At 43.5% G+C, this 13,285-nt stretch overlaps 1 protein-coding gene across 17 annotated transcripts in view; it reads right to left on the bottom strand.

Annotated features, from left to right (window-relative positions):
• The window catches only part of LOC128340394 (prolyl endopeptidase FAP-like), a 104,016-nt gene that overhangs the window by 8,650 nt on the left and 82,081 nt on the right, over window positions 1-13,285 (bottom strand). For 12 of the 17 annotated variants that reach the window (XM_053285417.1, XM_053285414.1, XM_053285415.1 and 9 more), the window contains one exon: window positions 5,003-5,102. The exons of 2 other annotated variants lie outside the window; for them this stretch is intronic. In XM_053285417.1, the coding sequence (XP_053141392.1) occupies window positions 5,003-5,102 (100 nt within the window). Of the gene's footprint in view, window positions 1-5,002; window positions 5,103-8,505; window positions 8,601-10,282; window positions 10,353-13,285 lie in introns of those variants that run through there. 3 more of the 17 variants (XR_008313676.1, XM_053285426.1, XM_053285425.1) reach the window with 3 other exon arrangements.

The following is a 13,285-nucleotide window of genomic DNA, read 5'->3' on the forward strand; positions in this document are numbered from 1 at the left end:
TTGAAAGACCATGTGTGTCAGTTTTATGTATCAGAAGTGAATGTAGTGGTTAGAGTGCTGGACTAGGACTGGGGAAACCCGAGTTCAAATCCCTATTCAGCCATGATACTTGCTGGGTGTCTCTGGGCCAGTCACTTCTCTCTCAGGCTAACCTACTTCACAGGGTTGTTGTGAGGAGAAACTTAAGTATGTAGTACACCACCCTGGGCTCCTTGGAGGAAGAGTGGGATATAAATGTAATAATAATAATAATAATACCCCCAGTGAGGCACTACCTTGACGTGGTTGTGGGGCTTGTGTGCTCTGATGAAGGTGAGAGCTATGCCAGAGGTCCACCATACTGGACAGGTCTCACCAGAGGAGTCAGACAAAGAGTGCCTCTCCCATCAACAATATGGTGAGACGTAACTTAAATAAATCTATACCGGATCAGTCGTCGCCCGGGTCAACAAGGACCGTGCCAGGTGCTATAGTCCCTGGACATCTGGTGGCAAGTGGGCTACAGGACTCAGGATCTTCAGTTGAACAACCAGGGCTGGAGACAGCAAAGCTACTGGAAGAAATGTCGCTTAACCAAAAACAAAAAAACAAAAAATGCCAACAAGGAAATAATGATCTGCTATTACAAGTCTAGTCCAACTAGAAGAGGTTATTTAAAAAGAATGTACCAAATTTGGAAAGAGAAGCATCCAGATACAGAAATAACAGAACAAAGGCTAGCAGACCAGAGAAGATTCATAATAAGAAATAAAGTATTCACAGGAGTTGAGCTGGAAGAACTGCAAAGAGCAAATTAGGCTCAAGATATGGAAGAAGAATTACCACCAACTGAAGCAGTTGCTCAGGTGCAGATGGAGGAGGTGTTGGAAATAGAGGATACCACCGTTGCTGAACTGTTTCAAAATCAAAACCAGGCAACCTCCTCTTTGCCTTCACCTCAAAAACCCAAATGCTGTTTAACAGAAAAGCAACAAGAACTAAAGCAAAAAATAACTGAGCACATGAACCAAACAACCACCAGGGTTCGACTTCCAGCTCTAAAAACAGTTGCCAAAAAACAACTTGCTCAGGCATTAAAAGATGTCAATGCTGCACTTGCAGAAATAACAACCAAGAATGTGCAAGAAACAAACCAACTAATGTACAGTGCAGCAACAATAACAACACAAGAGCTCGGATATAAGATCAGTGGACCTGTAAAAAAAGAAAGCAGTACATCACCTAAATGGAAGATTAGATTAGAAAATAAAATCTCCAGGCTCAGATCAGATGCTAGTAAATTGAAAGATATGAAAGACAAGAAGCTGAAGAATGAAAAAACCAAACAGTATCTGATCCAAAAATACCACCGCGATTCAAGGAAAATTAGAGAAGTTCTGGAAATAATAAAGCAGCAAATAACAGCAGTGTCAAAGAAGATTAGCAGATATGAAGCCAGAATTATACAACACAGGCAGAATCTCCAATTCCAGTCGAATCAGAGACGTTTCTACCAAAGCATAGAAGGAGAAACTGCAAGAAACCTAGAAACACCAAATAAAGAAGAAACAGTGCAATTCTGGCGGAAATTATGGGACAATCCAATAGATTATAATAAAAAAGCAGGCTGGATGAAAGAGGTCAAAAATGTAACCAACAAATGCAAGATCTAATAATAACACCAGAATTAATAAGTGAAAGAGCAAAGAAAATTAAAAATTGGACTGCGCCAGGCGACGATGAACTGCATGGCTTCTGGCTTAAACACCTAACAAGCCTTCATAAACAACTATCAAAACAGTTCAATCACATTATGAAAGGCGGTGATATTGAACAATGGCTAACTGGGAAAACTCATCTCATTATGAAAGACCCAGCAAAAGGTGCAGTTCCAAGTAATTATAGACCGATAACCTGCCTGCCTACCATGTTCAAATTATTAACTGGAATAATAGCAGATGAAGTGATGCAACACTTATTAACTAACAAACAGCTTCCAGTTGAACAGAAAGGAAATTGCCCGAACACCAGAGGCACAAAAGACCAGCTGCTGATTGACGAAATGATTTTAGAAAACTGCAAGAGAAGAAAAACAAATCTAAGTGTTGCATGGATTGACTACAAGAAAGCCTTCGATTCATTGCCTCACACATGGATACTAAAATGTTTAGAAACAACTGGTGTCCGCAAAAACATTCAGATATTTATTTAAAAAGCAATGAGCATGTGGAGTACACAGTTAACAATCAATGGCGAGACACTTGGACAGGTTAGCCTTAGAAGAGGCATTTTCCAAGGGGACTCACTATCCCCTCTATTGTTTGTAATCGCCATGACCCCACTTTCACAAATACTAAACAAAACAAGCCTCGGATACCAAACATCTAAAACATCAAGTAAAATCAACCATCTGCTGTACATGGACAATCTGAAGTTGTATGGAAAGTTCCAGTCAGAAATCGAATCACTGCTAAACACTGTCCGTATATTCAGTAGCGATATAGCAATGGAGTTTGGACTAGACAAGAGTGCTGCATTAATAATGAACAGAGGGAAAATAAGAAAAACAGAAGGAATAGAACTGCCCAATGGAAGCAACATCAAGAACCTGGAAGAGAAAGAACCTTACAAATACTTGGGCATTCTCCAGGCTGATAACATCGCACACACTGAAGTGAAAAGAAAAATTGGAAGTGAATACATCAGGAGAGTTAGAAAAATCCTCAAGTCCAAACTCAATGGCGGGAACATCATACAAGCCATAAACACCTGGGCTATACCTGTTATCAGATACACTGCAGGAATAATAGACTGGACCCAGGCAGAGCTAGAGACGCTAGATCGTAAGACCAGGAAAATAATGACCATCAATCATGCTCTGCACCCCCGCAGTGATGTAGATAGGCTCTACCTCCCTCGCAGCTCAGGTGGAAGAGGAATGCTGCAAGTCCATCAAACAGTAGAGGAGGAGAAAAGCGGCCTTGAAGAATATATAAGGGACAGTGAAGAAGATGCACTTCAAATGGTCAAGAACGAGAAACTATTCAACACCAATGAAACAAAACAGGCCTACAAGAAAGAACAAGTCAAGAACCGAGCAGAAAAATGGAAAAATAAGCCCCTGCATGGTCAATATTTACACAATATAAGTGGAAAATCAGACATCACCAAGACCTGGCAATGGCTTAAGAATGGCAACTTGAAGAAAGAAACAGAGGGTTTAATACTGGCTGCACAAGAACAGGCACTAAGAACAAATGCAATAAGAGCCAAAGTCGAAAAATCCACAACAAACAGCAAGTGCCGCCTTTGTAAAGAAGCAGATGAAACAGTGGACCACCTGATCAGCTGTTGTAAGAAGATCGCACAGACTGACTACAAACAAAGGCATGACAAGGTAGCAGGGATGATACACTGGAACATCTGCAAAAAATACAAGCTACCTGTAGCCAAACATTGGTGGGACCATAAAATTGAAAAAGTGGTAGAAAATGAAGATGTAAAAATATTATGGGACTTCTGACTACAAACAGACAAACATCTGCCACACAATACACCAGATATCACTGTAGTTGAGAAGAAAGAAAAACAAGTCAAAACAATCGACATAGCAATACCAGGGGATAGCAGAATAGAAGAAAAAGAAATAGAAAAAAATCACCAAATACAAAGATCTACAAATTGAAATTGAAAGGCTGTGGCAGAAGAAGACCCAAATAATCCCAGTGGTAATTGGCGCCCTGGGTGCAGTTCCAAAAGACCTTGAAGAGCACCTCAAGACCATAGGGGCCACAGAAATCACCATCAGCCAATTACAAAAAGCAGCTTTACTGGGAACAGCCTATATTCTGCGATGATATCTATAACCATTGACAATAAAATTCTGGCATCCCAGGTCCTTGGGAAGGACTCGATGTCTGGATAAAACAAACCAGTCAATAACACCTGTCTGACTGTGTAAACAAGAAATAATAATAATAATATTTCACCAACCACTCCAAAGCAATATTACTCCCACGTCTTTCTCCCCAAGTCTTGCTCAATTGCTCTTGTTTCCTCTACACATGCTACTCACTCCTATCCCTTTTCCACCTCTTTCCTCTTTTTCCTCTATCATTCCATCCTTTTGCTACTCCATAATCAGGGCAGCGTATCTGACACAACACGCCTAGCACTGTCCCAGATAAACAGTTTTGTTGATGCTGAACTTAGTTGGTGCCTACCATCAAATATCTATTTACTGTTGGTCATTTGTACACTTTACTCTGATTACAGCCTTTTGGTTTTACAATTGCCATAAATCATTATCCTTGCCTGGAGCTTTCCCAGACAACAGGCTTTATCGCAGGTTTTCTGCGAGGATTTACTGTGAATTCGAAGTTGCCCCAAAAACCCGATGCAAAAGGTGGATTTTTTTTAACCCCAGATATAAATCAGGCTACACACTAATGCCTGATGAAAAACCTGAATGGTGTGTGAAGTGCTCCCTGATAGTTTGCAGGGGCTTCGGGGTAAATTTGGCCAATATGTGAATGCACACCTTCATTCCAGAGGAGATGCAAGCTAAAAGCTGGGTGTGGAAAACTTCCTGCTGCTTCTCTAACTCCATAACTGTTTGAATACTAATAGCATTTATTTTTGGCACCGTTGACAACTTTTGTTATCCCCAAATTTCAACTAACTAGTTGATCAATTTCAATTCATTACCTTGCTTTCCTTGGAGGGCCTAAAAGCACACTCAGTGAGGTAATGAGGTGATTTTGGTTGACATGGAAAATCTGCTTTGTAGCTATAATGATCAACAATGCAAACCTTTGCAAACCAGTCTTCACGTCAGAATGTTTTTGATTTTAAAAGAAAGTGGGCTTTGAATAAGGTATTTCTAGGTGAGGTCCCTGGCTCTTGTACATTTTGCAAGTGGTGAAGCTTGCAAGCAAAAGGGATGATGATTTAATTATTCCTAAAATAATTAATTGTTAGTGCCCTGCTTTCCAGGGCTGGTGTTGATGTTTTGTTTCCATACCATAATACTCCCAGCTGGAGACAGGAGCCACTGCAATCCCACACCGGAACACTCCAGTGCCAGATCCAAGTGCCATCGAAGCTACGTATCCACCATAGGACTAGAAAGAAACAAGAAGGAAATCAACACCCTACAATGAAGTATCTGCTCTCTAAGAATCCAAGTAATAAAACCATGAGGCCAAAGAGAACATTTGCTTTGGCAGCCAAGAGCGCAGACCAAGTCAAGACTTCTCCTGAATAAGCCTAAATAATTCTCTGCCCAGCACAGGAGCAAATGGGAGTTCCTGACGCTTTTTCTTTCCATAGTAACTTTTCTTACAAGTCTGATTCATAGGTGTAGCTGTTCGTGCACAGACATGGTGTAATATCATTTAGCTTGGGAGATTTTATTTACAGAAAGAGGATGCAAGAGAGACTGATAGCGTTATGCATTCCCTACTTCTGTGAGCAACGAGAAGGTCTAGAGGCAACATGACACGGATTGGTTTTCTTTGGATGAGACTGATGGCATCTTTGCAACTTTTGTTTGTAAATAAAACAAATCACACCAGCACCTTCACTACATGTTCCCTGATTGGCTGGAACTGTGCAGTGAAGAAGAAAAAATCCCTAAGAATGACACCTAAGCCATGAGGTGCAAACAGATGTGAGACAAAATGGCGGGGGAGGCTGGGAACTTTTCACATCCCTCAAAAGTTTGCCTCGACAATGTTTGCGTGAGAAGATTCAGCACCGCAATAATCTACATTGTTGCTTTGGATTGATGCAGGCCCAGCAATTATCCTGCCTGATGTAGGAATAATTTTGCTTCTATTATACTCTACTTGGATATCTATAAAATAAACTAAAATGTTTAGGGTTCCAACTTGGGGAAAAATCTGTCAACAGGGATGTCTGCAAGCCACAAAATTGTTAACTGAAAACATCTAGATCAGTAATTCTCAACGTTGGGTCCCCAGATGTTATTGGACTTCAACTCCCATAATCCCCAGCCAAAGGCCACTGGGCCTGAGGATTATGGGAGCTGAAGTTCAATAACATCTGGGGACCCAACGTTGAGAATCCCTGATCTAGATGATAAATTATTTATTTATACAGCATCATTGGTGTAATACAGGCAAAAATGAAGATTCCTACCCCAGGATGCTTACAATAGAAATTTAGACTAGCAAGAAGAGATAAAGGAAAGGGAGTGGAGAGACTTGGATATGGGGCTGTGGCTACTGCCCTGCGAGTGAGTCTGTGCGGGATCGGGGCCAGAGGGAGTAAGTCAGCAGTTCCTGAGCATCAGCTGCCCAGATTAGCCATCTTTCTGGGCTTATAAAAGAGCTGCTGCCCTGTACCTCAGTTGCCAGAAGCCTTGTAGGGAGGTGGAGGCTTTAACATCTGCTTCCCTGAGACAGTGGCTGCCCAGTGGTGAGAGCCTGTGTGGTTGCTGTCTGTTGTTGTCAGCTTGCCAGCCTGAGTGCCCCAAAATGTGTGGGGCAGTCTGTGTGGGATCAGGGCCAGAAGGAGTCAGCCAGCAGTTCCTGAGTGTCAGCTGCCCACCTTAGCCATCTTTCTTGGCTTATAAAAGGGGAATAGAGGAAGTAAAGTTGGCAGGTCAGCGTGGTGTTATAGGGGAAAGGAAGTCAGAAATCTATTAGCTGTTTCTGCTTCTGGCTGCCCTGCCAGCTCTTTGATCTCGGGGAGCAGTGTCAACCTCCCACAAACTCTCACCTTGCTCCTCTGTTATGCCAGGCCTGTCCAGAATAAGTTGGAAACCATCCATGATCTGATTCTGGATGAAGGGGCAGACCTGGTATGTATTACAGAGACTTGGTTGGAGGAGGCTGGTGGCCCGGTCTGGTCCCAGCTTCTCCTTCCAGGGTACTCTGATGAGGTGCAAGGGCAGGGTCGTGGGTGGAGAGGAGGAGTGGCTGTGGTCTATAAGAATAACCTCTTCCTGACCAGGATCCCTGTGGAAGTGTCTGACCATATTGAATGTGTGTACCTAAGTTTGGGGACAAGGGATAGACTGGGACTTCTGTTGGTGTACTGATTGCCCCCCTGCCCAATGGAGTCCCTAACTGAGCTGACAGACTTGGTCTTGGGATTGGCATTGGAGTCTCCCAGGCTTGTGGTGCTGGGGGACTTCAATGACCACTCTGGGTGCAATTTGTCTGGGGCGGCTCAGGAGTTAATAGCGGCCATGACAACTATGGGCCTATCCCAAAGGGTCTTGGGACTGATGTGCATTGCAGGCCACAAGCTTGATCTAGTCTTTCACTCTGATCAGGGTGGTGTTCTGTGGGTGGGGACTCCTGTGCTTTCCCCATTGTCATGGATGGACCACCATCTGGTTAAGGTTGGACTCACAGTCACACCCCACCTCGCAGGGGTGAGGGGCCCATTAGAATGGTCCACCCGAGAAGGTTATTGTATCCAATAGGGTTCCAAGAAGCCTTGGAGGGATTTAGTGTTGGCTCTGCCAGTGATCCTGTTGATGCCCTGGTGCAGATCTGGAACAGCAAGCTCACCAGGGCAGTAGACATTATCACACCTAAGCGTCCTCACCAATCCGCTTCAAAATTGGCCCCTTGGTATATGGAAGAACTATGGGGGCTGAAGCGGTGAGGTAGACGACTGGAATGCAAGTGGAAGAAGACTTGACTTGAAACTGAGAGATTATAACATAGAGCGCATTTGAAGATCTATGCTCTGGCAATACGGGCAGCAAAAAAGCCATTCTTTTCGGCCCATATTGCTTCTGCAGGTTCACATCCGGTGGAGTTGTTCAGGGTTGTGGGAAAGCTAGAGAGTGCCCCTCCTCCCTTGAACCAGAATTTGGAACCATCTATTACCCACTGTGACTTATTTAATGATTTTTTGTGGATAAAATCTCTTGTATTAGGGCCGATTTAGTCCCCACAATTACTGCAGTGTCTGAATTGGAGGTGTCCAGGGACTCCTCTTATGTGGTTCGATTGGATCAGTTTCAGTTTGTGACTCGTGAGGATGTGGACAAGCTGCTTGGAGCGATGCAGCCTACCACCTGTTCTCTTGACCCTTGCCTGACATGGCTAATCCTATCTGGCAGGGAGGTTGTTGTAGAAGGCCTAGTAGAGATCATAAATGTTTCTCTGAGGGAGGGCAGGGTGCCTCTTTGCCTTAAGGAAGCAATTGGATTCCTCAGCGTTGACCACCTATAGGCCTGTCTCCAATCTTCCATGGCTGGGCAAAGTAATTGAGAGGGTGGCGGTCTTCCAACTCCAGGCAGTCTTGGAGGAAACTAATTATCTAGGCCCATTTCAGACCGGCTTTCGTGTGGGCTATGGGGTGGAGACTACCTTGGTCAGCCTGATGGATGATCTTCTACTGGGAATTGACAGAGGAAGTGTGACTCTGTTGGTCCTTTTGGACCTCTCAGCAGCTTTCAGTGCCATCAAACATAGTATCCTTCTGGAGCATCTGAGGGGGTTGGGGGTGGGAGGCACTGCTTTGCAGTGGTTCCACTCTTACCTCTCGGGCAGATTCCAGATGGTGTCCCTCGGGGACTGTTGTTCTTCAAAAACTGAACTTCGGTATGGTGTCCCTCAGGGCTCCATATTTTCTATCTACATGATAGATAGATTTAACATCAACATGAAACCATTGGGAAAGATCATCAGGAAATTTGGTGCAGGGTGTTATCAGTATGCTGATGACACCCACATCTTTTTCTCTATGTCTACATCATCAGGAGAAGGCATAACCTCCCTAAATGCCTGCCTGGAGGCAGTGATAGGCTGGATGAGAAGTAACAGGCTGAGGCTGAATCCAGATAAGACTGAGGTACTTATTGTGTGGGGTCAGAACTTGGGAGATGAGTTTGATCTGCCTGTTCTGGATGGGGTCAAACTTCCCCAGATGGAACAGGTATGCAGTCTGGGGGTGCTTCTGGACACAAAACTCTCCCTGGTGTCCCAGGTTGAGGCAGTGGCCAGAGATGCCTTTTATCAGCTTCAGCTGATACGTCAGCTGCATTCATTTCTTGAGATAAATGACCTCAGAACAGTAGTACATCTGCTGGTCACCTCCAGACTTGACTACTGCAATGCACTCTATGTCGGGCTGCCTTTGTATGTGGTCCGGAAACTGCAGTTAATCCAGAATGTGGCAGCCAGTTTGGTCTCTGGGTCATCTCGGAGAGACCATATCACTCCTATTTTAAAAAATCTACATTGGCTGCCAATAGGTTTCCAGGCAAAGTACAAGGTTTTGGTTATAACCTATAAAGCCCTAAATAGCTTGGGCCCTGGGTATTTAAGAGAACATTGTCTTTGCTATGAACCGCCCATTGAGATCATCTGGAGAGGTTCGTCTGCAGTTGCCACCGGCTCGTCTGGTGGCTACTCGGGGACGGGCCTTCTCCATTGCTGCCCTGAGGCTTTGGAACACACTTCCTGCTGAAATAAGAGCCTCCCCATCTCTTACAACTTTTAAAAGGGCAGTGAAGAAACATTTGTTCGCCCAGGCATTTAATTAGATATTGTTTTAATTGTGTGTTAATAGTTTTAACGTTTTAAATTTTAATTGTTGAAATGTGTTAATCTTTTTATTGGTGGTTCTTATTGTCTTGTAAACTGCCTAGGGAACTTGTGTTTTGGGTGGTATAAAAATGTGTTATAAATAAATAAGAGAAGATTGTGAGCAAGCATTGTTTCACATATACTTAGTGTAATTTGAGTTGGGGATCAAGATTGTGCAATGAAGCCAAAAAGTGAATTTTGCAGAGGAATCTAAAGGGAGAGAAAGAAGTGGCACCATATAGAAGAGGAAATCCAGTTTCCACTTCCATTTCAAAATGCGGGGGATGTGCAGCAAGATTCAATTGCCTGCTCTTGGATAGATTCAAGATTCATTTGCCCCAAAGCAGTGAATTTTTATAAGCACAACAAATGCTTATTTTCTCATATCTCATCATAATCTAAAATATAGGTGTTCCAGAGGAATAATCAGCTGAAATACATGTGTGTTTCCCCCTCTGCCTATATGACACCCCTAGTTCCACCAGCACAGGTGCCCAAGTAGACAAGCTGAGCCATTAGGCTCCTTCCAACTGTTATGCCTCTAAGGCTACAATCCCATGACTTGCTCCATAGAATACAGTGGGACTTACTTCGGCACAGCTGCACTACCCAACTGCAATCCTATTCATAGTTTCTGGAAAGCAAGCCCCATCGAATTAAGAGGGACTTACTTCTGAGTAAACCTGCATGTGACTGGACCGCACCAGTAAGAGCTACAAGGCATCAGCTACTAATTGTCCATCCTGCTGACAGCATTCATTCTCTTTGGCTCCTCATCAAGTGCCATTTCAAAGGAACCTAGCAAATCAATCATAGAGCTATTGACAGAACTCTGGTGTTTTGTGCCTAAATAAAGACTTGGAGCATTAGCGCGCAGTATCCTTGCTCACTGAACTCAAGACATGTAATGGAACATGCCCTCATCATCCCACACAGTTACATAATGTGTTGATTCCCACCCACCCCCAGACCGAAAGGCTCTGTTGCATGCCAACAGAACTCTAGGGTGGAGCAGTGGCTCTCTTCCATTGCTGCTGCCGCCTGACATAACGCAAATAGCTGGGAAGCAGTAGGGGAGGATGAGTTCATAGTTGGAAGTAGGAACTCGGGGACTGGAACACTGTAGAATATAACATGAGAGTGCAAGAGGGGAACACTCAGATAAAAGGCTGAAGCTTTCTTTACAATCTGGTTGAAGAAGGAAGGAAGCCCAGAGCTATAAAAGGCGTTTGCTGTATTTTCTCTAAAACAACACCACCAATATGCAGTAATATCCAAGCCACCTGATTGCCCCACACCTATTGTAGGTATGACCAAAAGCAATGCAATGGAATATTCACAACACGGGCAGATACACAGTGGAATCTTTAAAATCATTTTAAGATTCTACCCTGTAAGAGAAGGCCGCAGGAGGTGGTGACAAACATTTCCTCCTTCACTAGAAAGCATAAGGGACAATACAGAAGGCAAGACAGAACGTAGGTCTGAAAAACCAAACCACCTGTTAAACACAGCAATAGAAGAACAAGTTCCAATTAAGAATATCTTATTCTCTGAATGTTTTTAAGAAAGACCTGAACATATACCTGTTTAGTCAGGCTTTTAGTTTATAGTTTTAAAGCTTCAGGTTTTAGAGTTTTTATATTATTTTAAATCGTTTTAATTGTGTTAAATGTTTTAATGGTTTTTTAAGATTGTGAACCACCCAGGGACCTTTGCATGGGGCAGTATAAAAATGTGCTAAACAAAGCAAGCAAGCAAGCAAGCAAACAAATGTACATTTCATGAAAAAGCCTAATGCATGTATATCTATATATACAATTCTCTAAGGCGTACCCATGGTTAATCCCATGTGTGGAAGCTCTAGCAAGAGTTCATGAGCAGAAGCACTGGGGTGATTGGGCAGTGGAGATTCTGTATGCAGATAGGGAGGAGGAGCCTGTGAGAGCAGAAGCACCATGTTGATTGAGCAGTGGGGATTCCATATGCAGATAGGGTGTAGGGGCCTGTGATGGTTAAGGACAGTTGGAGAGGAAGATAGATAGATAGATAGATAGTGGGCAGGGGTCTGTGAAGATAAGGGTTGTGAGGGAAGAAAGAGCCCCTTCAGGAGAAGGAGGCTGCTGTTGTGTGAATTAGATGAGGAAACAAGAAGAACAAGTTCTGTTAACTCAGGAAGTGGGGGGAGAGAAGGAAGGAAGGAAGGAAGGTAGGTAGGTAGGTGAGGGATGGGCCCAAGCCTGTCAGTGGCCAGAGGAGAATGAGCGGCCATGGTGGTGGCAGCAGTGAGAAAGGGCCCAGTTAACCACTGCTGCTGCTGCTCCTGTGGGGAGGAGCAGAAGTGGGGCTCAGGTGAGGATGGGGAGGTCTCTGGGGATAGGGGGCTGCAGCTTGGCTAATAGGTGCCAGAAACCCCAAGAGGGGTGAGAGGGATGATGGAAGCAACCAGATGGAGGAGAAGGCACAGGAGTGTGGCTCAGGTGAGGGTGGAAAGATATCTGAGGTGAGAAGGCTGTGGCAGGGGGTGAGGGGAACAATCAAGTACTAGCACGCAGCTGCTCTGTGTAGGTTAAGCTAGTTATTATTATTTTATTATTTCCTAAGTGCTCATAGGTAATGTAGGTGTTCTATAGAACTAAAATTGAAAGACAATTTCTTCTTACAGGATTGCAATCTAAAATGCCAAGAGGAGGGAAAAGAGGAGAGAACAGAACAGAGAAGGAAAATCTGCCACAGAGTTAAAAACAAATAACATCAGGCATGAGAAAAATTATTTTGTTAGCCATTCTGAGATGGAGAACCATGTTTTTCATGTATGATTTGCAAATTCTGCAAATTCAGCACATGTAACACTTTTCTCTCACATTAAGTCCTACATAAAAATATTTTTTCCCCCAATAAGATAACTTGACCCCACCCTGATGCATTCTTATTCATGTAGTTATGTCACCATTGGCTGACAGCCAAAGAAAAATGTTTAACTCAATACAAAAATGTGAGTATGACCTCTAATACCAGTGAATTTGCTCTTTCAACATGCTCACTTTAAAATCCCTCACGTATTGTATGTCTGGGTAAGCCGCTCTTATGTGAATAACGGCCAAGAAGGAACACAGCAAAAACAAACAGTGCCAGACTAAGATATTTTTTCCTGGCAGAAAACACAATCAGTTGAAGAGAGTGAGACTGAAAACCTCCTTGAAAAATAATCAGACTAACCAACATTTGCAAACAGAAAATCATTGGGAAAAATCAATTAATTGTTGGCTAGCGTCCCAGTTTAGTCTGCAAGCTTTCAGCTAGGTATTGCATCATATTCTCTATTCACTGTGTACTACTGTATATCCTACGTATACTTATAAAATTACTTTTGGTCACAAGACCTTGCTGTGCTGAAGACTCAATGGCTGGGTGTAACGGGAGTTAAAGACTCAGACATAATGCATAACTGGAGTTAAATGGGGGCAAAAGTTGGAACTCCAGTACATCCACATTTGTGAAACTCCAATTTGAACCTTCATTTTGCACAAAGGCTCAACTCTGAGACCTCTGGTCTGGCCACCAGAGGACTATGTTCGAAACCGGTCACCACCATAACTGTAGGTTCATACCGATTTTGAAACCATAATCACAGAGATGGCAGCATAGACCCGCACAGGGGCATGGTTGATCTATGCATGATGCAGCTCCCACTAGCCACTTTGCGGCCACAGCACCACATCCCTGCCATC

Source organism: Hemicordylus capensis, chromosome 1 (genome assembly GCF_027244095.1).
Source record: "Hemicordylus capensis ecotype Gifberg chromosome 1, rHemCap1.1.pri, whole genome shotgun sequence".
Lineage (NCBI taxonomy): Eukaryota > Metazoa > Chordata > Lepidosauria > Squamata > Cordylidae > Hemicordylus > Hemicordylus capensis.